Source organism: Rhagoletis zephyria, unplaced genomic scaffold (assembly GCF_001687245.7).
Source record: "Rhagoletis zephyria isolate East Lansing unplaced genomic scaffold, Rhagoletis_zephyria_1.1 Rzeph_scaffold_02663, whole genome shotgun sequence".
NCBI lineage: Eukaryota > Metazoa > Arthropoda > Insecta > Diptera > Tephritidae > Rhagoletis > Rhagoletis zephyria.
The window spans coordinates 41147-51742 of NW_016159747.1; the positions used below are offsets into that span (position 1 = coordinate 41147).

The 10596-nt window shown below is 34.5% G+C and overlaps 2 protein-coding genes and 1 pseudogene across 2 annotated transcripts in view; 2 read left to right on the top strand and 1 right to left on the bottom strand.

The window, feature by feature from the left end:
* The first annotated feature begins 527 nt into the window (after positions 1-527).
* On the top strand, positions 528-4000 carry LOC108367387 (protein Tube-like; annotated as a pseudogene).
* Positions 4001-6859: 2859 nt separating this feature from the next.
* LOC108367392 (E3 ubiquitin-protein ligase TM129) lies at positions 6860-9147 on the top strand. The gene is made up of 3 exons (XM_017621996.1): positions 6860-7545; positions 7751-7880; positions 8265-9147. Exons 1-3 carry the CDS (start codon positions 7043-7045, stop codon positions 8841-8843), a joined length of 1212 nt encoding a protein of 403 aa, XP_017477485.1. The 5' UTR covers positions 6860-7042; the 3' UTR covers positions 8844-9147.
* A 469-nt stretch (positions 9148-9616) lies between these two features.
* LOC108367393 (uncharacterized) overlaps positions 9617-10596 on the bottom strand; it is a 10814-nt gene continuing 9834 nt past the window's right edge. Inside the window, exon 2 of the mRNA XM_017621998.1 lies at positions 9617-10022. Coding sequence (XP_017477487.1) covers positions 9876-10022 — 147 coding nt within the window. The 3' untranslated portion in view covers positions 9617-9875. The remainder of the gene's footprint in view (positions 10023-10596) is intronic.

Sequence of the window (10596 nt, forward strand, 5' to 3'; positions counted from 1 at the left end):
GATTTTGGCCGAGTTCAACAAAGCACGCCAGTCGTTCCTCTTCTGGGCCAAATGACGCCAATTGGAAATGCCAAGTGAAGTCAAGTCCCTCTCCACTTGGTATTTCCAACGCATTGGTAGCCTCCCTCTTCCTCTGCTACCACAAGCGGACTCCGAGTTGAATATTTTCAGAGCTGGAGCGGCGGAGTCCATTCGATCGATCGACATGGCCATCCTTCGGCGCCATATACCAACACGGGCATGATAAGTGACTTATAAAGTGTGGTTTTCGTACGTCGAGAGAGGTCTTTACTCCTAAATTGCCTACTACATACATATGTATATGCATAGGAATTAAAGATCTTTTATAAAAGGAAAAGTTGATTTTTCGGTCGATTAAGGCATTTAGCCATACATTTATACATATTCTACTAAGAGAAAGCGAAAACCAAAGTTTCCCACAAAATTACGAAACAATTTTCGAAAGCGGCGCGTTGGGAAATCCATTTATAATCTAAATGCATGTTCATGAAACCATATTTATATATGTATGTATGTTTGTTAAGAAATTTATAGCAACAAATTTGTTGTAAGACAGCCTTATCACAATTAAGAATTAAGAACAAATGCAGCAAAATATAGGCTAGTATGCGCATGTGAATGTACATAATATCGACCCCTAATTGCGATTTTGCCGCGACAAATTATCGAAATTTTTTTTTTTTATTGCGAATACCTACAAAATCACGGACTTTGAATATTTACCGTTACTGAAAAAAGCGAAATGAATTTTTTGTGTTCTTATAATTTTATCGTAAGCGACACTGTGTGTACAGAACTTTATTGCGAATAGCAGTATGAACTGTAGTTTTAACCAAAGTTCCATCGGCGCTTGCTACAAATGAGTGCCTCAAAATCAGTTACATTACGCAATTGCTTCTGCAATCACTAAGTGCAGTGCAGTTAGTCTAGTGGGTCTTTTTTTAATCTCATGCTTTGCCCAAGGGTTATAAGATTTAAAAGCATATTAGAAAGATGAAAAACCAGACATTTAACGGGGCTTATATTCCTATTGTATGCACTGGTATAAAAAAATGCACTGAATTCGAAATTGCGATCGTAACACTAGCTTATGCGGTCATATGGATTCACACTTGGGGAAATTACTTCATTTTGCCGTTTATTCCTTTCAAATAGCTTATAAGATTTTGATTATATCACTTTTACTTATCATAGCTTCGCTCTTTAACCTTCTGTTTATAAAGTTGTAGTCTTTGATTTTAATTTTGAATTAAAAGTTTTCGTTAAGCGATGTTATTCTCCAATAACTAGGTTTAAAACATACGCCGAGTCGAAGAAAATAAGAACTGATTTCTAAACTTGCCAAAAATCTCCCTAATATGAAGTTTTTGGAACTGAACCTATTTTGGTCAAGGATTAAATTTTACTTTTTTTATCATTCTTAAAAAACCGCCAGAAAATACCAAATAGTAGCGTCAATATGATAGTTTAGATGCATGGTAGATAATTGAATGACCTTTAACACTGCATCCACGAAGAGAACTTGTGGACAATCTAGTAGATGCACCCAAAGAGTTAAAGTTACAGTGCTTATATTTAATTGACTTAAATTAATTAATAGTGCTATTAAAAAGCTGGTGTTCAATAATGTTGTCCGTTTAAATTCCAATAAATTTTTACACTGTTAAAAAGAGAATTAACAAAACCTCTCCTGTAAATTTTACTATTCGTTGCTAACGATAAAATCGCAATCAGGGGTGGATATGTACATGTATGTATGTGTGTAAAATAGCATGAGAATGAAAAAATCTCTACCTATCAATGGTACTCTGCAGTACGACACAAGTCAAGATCCAAAAAATAAAATCCGCTGCTACTGTTAAGTGGCTCAAGTCTGTTGTTGCAACAGCACACAATGGGGAATAATGCTGGGGTGACAGTCCTTGGTCCTGATATTTACTAAAGTAAGTATTAAGGATTAGAGATATGAACGTTCCCACGACACTCGAGTATATGTACGTAACCGGAACGATCCAGATTGATATCTTGCCAAGAACTGTCACTCCAACACCATTCCCTACAAGCTCTTTACTAAAGATTAGACATGGATTAGAGACATGTACCACAGAACAGTGGTAAGAGTTTTTACTTTTTGAATTTTGATTTGTGGCGTTACTGCAGAGGACCATCGATATATATGTATATGGAACAAAGCATATATTTATGTACATAAGTATGTATGTTTGGTTTTTATTCTAACTTTTTTCATCTAACAGAACCGCTGCCCGAGCGCCCATTAGAAGGACCTGGAGCTAAAGTAGACATATCCATACCTACGGAGTGTTTAGGTAGTGTGGCGGACTTTGTTAATGACTCCATCGGCTACCCAGACACAGAAACACTCAATGATAATGCTCATCGTGTAGATAGTGTTCCAGATCACAATCGAGATTATTATACGAAAGTTCCGTTCTTTAGTAAGGATATGAATGGTACGGCTCCAAAACCACCACCACGAGCGCAACGAATCGCACGTAAACAAAACTTACAAAACCGCCAACAACAACAGTTGCAACTACAAAATCAACAACCACAAATTAACAACGAAGCTGACACAGCGGAGCCTGTTGATGGTACCAAAAAGAATCACGGCCACGAAAAAGGTGATGTACCAAATTTGCAACAAAATTGCCATTTGTCTGTTAGTAATACTATGTCGGCACATAATATACCAGAATTAAGCGACTTGCTTGAGTTTAATAGTAGTAATCACTCAACTGCTAAATCGGAGGAGCTGAACAGGATCCCCATGCTTACGCTTCTGGATTCCAACATCGCCAGCGCATCAGGTGAACTTAAAGACGCGCCAATCGTCGCTTCGACATCGAATGCTGCGGCGACGTTGTCGTCAGAAATTGGTTCTGGCGGTAGTCTGCCCCTTATCACTGAACTCAATTTGAGCACCAACAGTAGTGTAGCTTTGAATGGTGTGGGAAATAACTTTAGTTCAAATCAATTGCTCACGGCAAATTACAACACCTTCGCCAAATGCTCTAAGCGACGATAGTCACTGCAGTAGTCTAAGCAATGATAGCTTTGACGATGATGGCCAAAATGAATATAACGGTATAAACATGTCAGATGTTGGTAATGTTGATGCAGAATTAGATGGAAACTCAGGTGATCAAAGTTTGCCATGTCTAAGTGTTTTTGGACGACAGAGTCCAGGCAATGACTCGAGCTTGACTACTGTAACATGCACCAGTGGGGACAATAGCTTTGAATTCAGTTTGAATGATTCGAGTTCGACTTCTACAACCGACCCCACAGCTCAATGGAAATAAGATGTTTCGTATGCTGCGGCACGCATGTTAAAAATAAGATAAAAGCTAGTATAAGCATGTATGTATTCCAAATGATTTGCATAATTTAACATATGTTAAAGTTTACAAGGGTTTCCCTAATGATATAAAACATATAACATTAGATATTTAAAAGGGATCAAGCACGGCAAATCACAGTGGATTGTATATAATGTGAGAGTTTTTAAAATTTAACTGACAACGGAAGTCTAAACAGCTTCTGAATGATATAAGAAATGTAAATTGTAAAATATACCAAGTATTTTTAAACAAAGATGATCCTTGTAATGCGTTTCATCCCTTGTTTTTTCATGTTTAAAAAATACAAAGTATTTTCTACCATTACTATTTAAACACATTAAGAATAAAAACAAAATTGTTCTAGTTAAAAAGGCAGTAGTGTATATCATTCAAATGTGAGATTGAGTTGAACTATTTTTATCAACCATATTATGTAAAAATTCCCGTAATAAACATAAATAAATGCTATAGGTTATATTAGTGTTAACAAAAATAAAAATAAAATTATATTTTATTTTTTATACAATTTTTCGGAAGGGGCTTATCATATCATTGGTTAAGCTGCAAAACGTTATATGTATGCCAATTGGTTTGTTAATGTTTCTTCTGGTAAAAAAAAATATATAGTAATTAATCTCCTCAAAAAATTAAAGTATTTGTTATCAAAGAGAATATAATTAGATTTTTCAAAATAGTAAAAGTGTGGTTAAGCGTGGCGCATTTTCTCCGCATAAACAGCTAGTGAGTCCTTTTGCAGATTTGCAGAAATCACTTTCGGAAATAAAAATTGCAAGGTGAAAAGAGCGTGTCAGACGTGGCAATATTTCCAACTTTTGCATGCAATTCGCTGTCGAGTTGAGAAAGATAAATTTTATTTCGATGTGTGAACAACCAGAAAGACCTTTCTGTCACATTTTGGAAAAGTTGCAAGATGTGACCAAGGTGCAGGTGATCGGACTTTACCACATTGTGGCTGATCTGCCACTTGTTTGAGCATCTACCACACACGGTCTGAAATCTATCACATATTCTCGTTTTTGAGTAGTTTTCTTTTTGCTCGAGATAATAGTTGCGTTTTTTTTACTCATTTCCAGTAAAATCCAGTAAAAGTTTTTACGAATTTTCATGTTTTGGCGTTTTCGTACGCAAAAACTTGCAAAGTAGGGGAAATTGAGAGAGCGAAAAATGACAGTTGAAGTTGCAAGTTTTTACTGGATTTTACTGGATAAATTTTTACTTGTAAGAATTTGCCAGTACGAAAAACAGCTGATCGCATGTTGCTGGATGAAATTTAAACTAATAAGGAAACTGTTTGTGGGTTTTTATTGTTGAATTTCACAAAATAAACCTATTTAAATACAAAATATATTGTTTTATTAGGAATTTGCTGCGAATAAACAACCAATTTATCAGCTGTTCATGAAACTTGCAAATTGTTACTGGAAAAGCGTTCGCGTACTTTATTGCAAATTTTTTCTATGAGAGCGAATTCTTAGAAATAAAGGTACTGGAGAGTTGCTGGCAAGTTACTGGATAATTTGTAAAAAAACACAACTAATATTTTTAATGTTCAGAGCAAAAATTGTCCAACACTTAACATTAGTTGCGTTTTTTTACTCATTTCCAGTAAAATCCAGTAAAAGTTTTTACGAATTTTCATGTTCTGGCGTTTTCGTACGCAAAAACTTGCAAAGTAGGGGAAATTGAGAGAGCGAAAAATGACAGTTGAAGTTGCAAGTTTTTACTGGATAAATTTTTACTTGTAAGAATTTGCCAGTACGAAAAACAGCTGATCGCATGTTGCTGGATGAAATTTAAACTAATAAGGAAACTGTTTGTGGGTTTTTATTGTTGAATTTCACAAAATAAACCTATTTAAATACAAAATATATTGTTTTATTAGGAATTTGCTGCGAATAAACAACCAATTTATCAGCTGTTCATGAAACTTGCAAATTGTTACTGGAAAAGCGTTCGCGTACTTTATTGCAAGTTTTTTCTATGAGATCGAATTCTTAGAAATAAAGGTACTGGAGAGTTGCTGGCAAGTTACTGGATAATTTGTAAAAAAATACAACTAATATTTTTAATGTTCAGAGCAAAAATTGTCCAACACTTAACATTAACAACAGGCAGAATGGGAGAATGAAATAAACCGTAAAATAGTAAATTTTCTCAATATTCAATTTTTCAACAGGAAACGTGGTTTTATTGTGTTAAATTGCAAAATATATGGTTTATAAAAAAGAATTAACAGCGAAAATTAAAAAAACGGCGATTTTTGTGAAAGTAGCAAATTTCAGTGCATCTTAAGCTTCTAAAACGTTGTTTACTTTTACTTGAGAATTGTCCAAATCGGCAAATCCCAAGTAGCGGTTTCTGGAACGTGCCACATTTGTTCGCTACATCGTGATGTGATAAAAAGAAAAGCTGGCAGTACTCCGTAAAGGTCTGATTATGCATACTTCGCATAACTTCGCACAACCATTTGTGTCAGTGCAATAAAAATGTAACTTAAGAAAATTTGAAGCAAAATTTAAACTCAACAGATCGCTAAGTTTTTAGAAGTTCTGCTAATTTCTGGGTAATGGAATAGATACAAAATGCATACAAAGTACATACGAAATTACAGTTTGAAGTTTATGCGATGTTGTGCGAAGTTATGCGAATTATTCACAATAAGACCGTAAGGTTGCAGAAATCTTTCAAAATAAGTTCAAAAAATATCTTGATATGGAAGGAAAAAAAGAAAAAAAAAATTCCAAAACTAAACGCAATTTTTAGCAACTTCAGTTTTGCACTTTATTATACTAAAATATTTTTTTTTTTAGATTCTAATTAAAAAGTTTGCAATTGAGGTGAAACCTGTAGATTTTTTTTAATTTTTGTAGAAAGTTTGATCCAAAAGCTTAGCATCCAGCTCTTAAGAAAAGCAAAAACTCCATATAAAATGACGTACAAGAAATAGCTAAGAAATTTTCTTGAGTCAAATTTCCTTAAGGCAGTACATAGTTCTTCAGAAATTTAGTACGCTTTCTACTACTTTCTTGAGGAAAGAGTGAGGCAACAGGCTGTGCGTTATCAAAAATGTCAAAATTCCTTGGACACACACGCGAATTATGGCAATTTTTTCTTGACCGTTTTCTTAAGGCTCTGTTATGCATACTTGGCATTGCATGCACTGCTATACCATTTTTACGTAGAAATCAAAAACCAACAGACTTCTACGTATGTAGTGCTGTGCGTTCGATAACCGATTACACGCGAGGCTCATTTAACAGATTTCTTATGTGACAGCTCTCAAGCCATGCCAAGTATGCATAACGGAGCCTTCAAGAGCTGGATACTAAGCTTAAACCTGAGATCGACTACATTTGTTTAGAATCTACTACATTTTTTCCAGATTCTACCACACCAAATTGGATGTCCGATCACTGCCTCCTTGTCGTGAAAATGCAACCATTTGCAGAGAACGTCCATTTGTTATGAAGAAAGATAAAAGAAAAGTAAGAAGAGCGACAGCACTGACGCATCTTGCTAAAAGAATAGAAATATACAGAAAGCGATAACTAAAATAAAATTGGTAAAAACGGTATCATCTTTGGAATTAAAATACATTTGATATCGCTTCATTCAAATTTCTCAAAATTTTTCACCAAATGGACGAGTGTGAACTGCTCTTCAATTTGTTCTACCTTTTATTATGCATGTGCATTATCTACCCACCCGAAGAGTTTCAGCGCCTTGGACTTACCATCGAACAAGTCTTCAATAAATTGTTAGGCGATGAGAGCATGAATTTCATACTTTATCATCATCGACGAACATCACTAAATTTATTTGTGCACAGCTGTCTACCGGCATTTTATTTCCTTATACACAAGTTAAAGTTCTCCGTATTTGCGGAACGTGAACCACCAGAGGAAGCGGATTTAGATCCAGATTTCCCTATGCCTCAAGAAGCGGTAGCATTTAAGACGCTCACTTGGAAGATAGCACAACGCTTCAGTTTGATGGCCGTGCTGGCAGTGCCAGCTTTAGTGTTTAATTGGTATCAACAAAATTGGCGCCGTCATCCCATTAGTCAGACCCTATTGAAGTATTCCAATGTACCAAACAGTTTCCAATCAGTTGCGAACGACATTAGCACAGAGTTCCGACGGCAAGTATTACGTTTTTTTTTTTAATAAAGAAGGTTCTGGCTGTAAATATGTAAATACGTATNGCCAAACAGTTTCCAATCAGTTGCGAACGACATTAGCACAGAGTTCCGACGGCAAGTATTACATGTTTTTTTTTTTTTTAATAAAGAAGGTTCTGGCTGTAAATATGTAAATACGTATTTAATAATCAGTTTTCGTCAACAGCCTCGACATTTACAAAAAGAAGCTGAATTCGATATCGACTGTGATTGCTACCGAGAACTGGATTATCAAAACTACGCTGTACAACGTGCATTTTGCACACCAAAGCGATACTTCCCTCAGTGTAGCCAAGGTGAGCACCTTTTTTGATTTCTAAATAAGTAAGATAAGTGGCTGCTTTACCCATGGGCTCATAAAACTCACATTTATTAGTATCAATGTATGTATATCATAAAATATTTAAAGGTGCTCGAATGATATTCCCTCAAGGAATCGTTGCCCATGGAAAGAAAGCAGAAATTTTGAATCGGCATTGTTTCTTTTCAAATCTTATTAGCTATTAAATTAACACAAATACCATTTCCATTGTCATTCTCCTATTCGATTGCATTCAAATCAGAATAGTATGTATGAAAACTCTGCACAAGTTTTCAACGCTACTACTATAATTAATAATTTTTATAATACATACTTGTTGAGTCAACTATCAAAATACACTCTGCATACTTCATTTTAGACCGAGACCTACAACGTTTCTCAGGATACTAACGATACGCTGCAAATGGTAAGCATAGTAGTGAAGCCAAATCGTCAAGGAGTTGCTGACTTTCATATACGTATCAATGCATTGGAATTTCGCAACTTGGAAGAGCGCGTTTCCAGGCCTATTGTAATACCATCATATATACAATTCCATCGTAATGTAATCGACCGCTTTATTGATGTTTTCAAAGAGCAAGTAGCACAGAACCCAATTTACCAAGCAGATCGCATAGCAGAAAAATGCTTCGCTTGTATGATCGCTGAGCCGAATATCAAAATACATAAACAATGTGAAGATGTTGATCGGTACGGACGACCTCTGGCTACAGAGAACACCTGTTCAAATTGTTATTGCCGACCCATGTGGTGTGTTGAGTGTTTAGCGCGTTGGTTTGCTGCGCGCCAGAATGAACATGATCGGGAGGTGTGGCTTGAACAGAAATGTACATGTCCTATGTGTCGTGCCAAATTTTGTGTCCTCGACGTTAGTTACATCGAAAAGCCGGATACAGGTGCTACAGACGAGCCGGCATTTCCCAGCGATAGGACGTGATATCTATAATTTGTGAAGTTTAAGAAATTTCCATAAATTCATAAAATTGCCAGTGTGTTGTACAACCATGGTTAAGCTCTAAAATCTTCCTCCGTTTACTCAATATTTTTTTGCATATAATAGTTATGCATTGATTTTATAAAAAATTTTTATTGAAAATTCTTAAATATTTATTTTTACATAAACATGTTTTCGTAAATACATATAATTAACATTTTTCTAAAGACAAATTACTTAATGTCTATATAAGTTTGTAACTATCACGTTTTAATACTTTACGATACAAAAGTTACATATATGTATACATGCACATAAATACATACATGCATACAAAAGTAAATAAATTTAAAAAAATAAATATTATTGGTACATACATACCTACATTTGTGCATATGTATGCATGCACACATTCTTAAGGAAATGTAAAATCGGCGTTAAGTACATATTGAGATTTTAATACCAAAAAGTCTTTGTTGGGTCAAGCTTAAAGCCTTCTACACTCATGGAAAAGTACATAAATATGTATGTATGTATGGATTCGTGTAGTTGTTTTTGTATGCTAAAACAAGAGTGAATATCCGTCAATTAAACCCGTACATTTGTGATATACGCGATTTTACTGGATTCGTATATGTTTATACATACATATATTGCTGTTGGTGAAGCTGTAAAGTTAAATTATTTTTAATGAAAACTTTTGATTACAACCGCTAGCGCACAATAAAGACTTGCAAAACCAACAAAAGAGATAGGTTATAAACTTGTATGTGTTCATTAATGCTTAATTTAACTATGTAACGTTTGCGCTTGACATTTCTAACAAAAGTATGCGCTTAGTTTAGCATTAATTACTAAAAGGCACTTAATTTCAACAAAAATAATTTTTGTCTTTAAGTTACTTTCTTCAGCTAAAATAAAGCAATACATATGCATGTTGAACGTTAACACATGTATTCACAATAAAGTTTTATTTAAAAAATTATACGTAAAAATATGTACTTATGTAGTTTTCGCATTATTGGCAATAGACATCTATAAATTCGTTTCGTAGTAACTTTTGTAGCTGTCTGTCTTCTCACGAATCATCGTATTTCTTGAAGTTGAATTAGCGGAGGCTGATGGCATGGACTGTGATGAAAATAGTTTGGTTGACATTGCGGATGGTTGGCGGAGGGTATTCTGAAATAAATAGAATACTTAAAAAGTTATCAAAAGGTGAAAAATAGAAACGATTTTTGTAATATCGCCCATTTGCTGCAAGAGTGTCATAATCAAAAATTTTTTTTAGTGAAACATGCGTCCTCCATGAGTTCAATTCTTCTTCTATGTTATTTCATTCCAGTATCGATTAGCAATTTTGTACATTAGAAGAAAGTGTGTGTGTGTGGGAGTTTATGTTAACTGTAAACTTTAAAGCCGTTTTTCTCGAGTTTTTAATTTTTTGAACTATGACACTCTTGCAGGAAATGAGCGGTATGTAGTAAGTAGATATGTATGTATGTATGTATAAAGCAAGGTAGCCAACTAATTTTGGAGAATTCCCCGATTTCTACAATGAAATTCACCCATTATATCTCCTTACTTAGAAAAAAAAAGAAATTATGTATTTTAATATATTACTGGTCTTTCTGTTTATTGTATTGATAAACCAAACCAAAATTTTATAAAGTTAGTTAGCAAATAAAGAATAAAAAATCATTATGTAATATTTACATACATGCAGTGGTCGAAAAACTTTTGGAGGCACCAATTA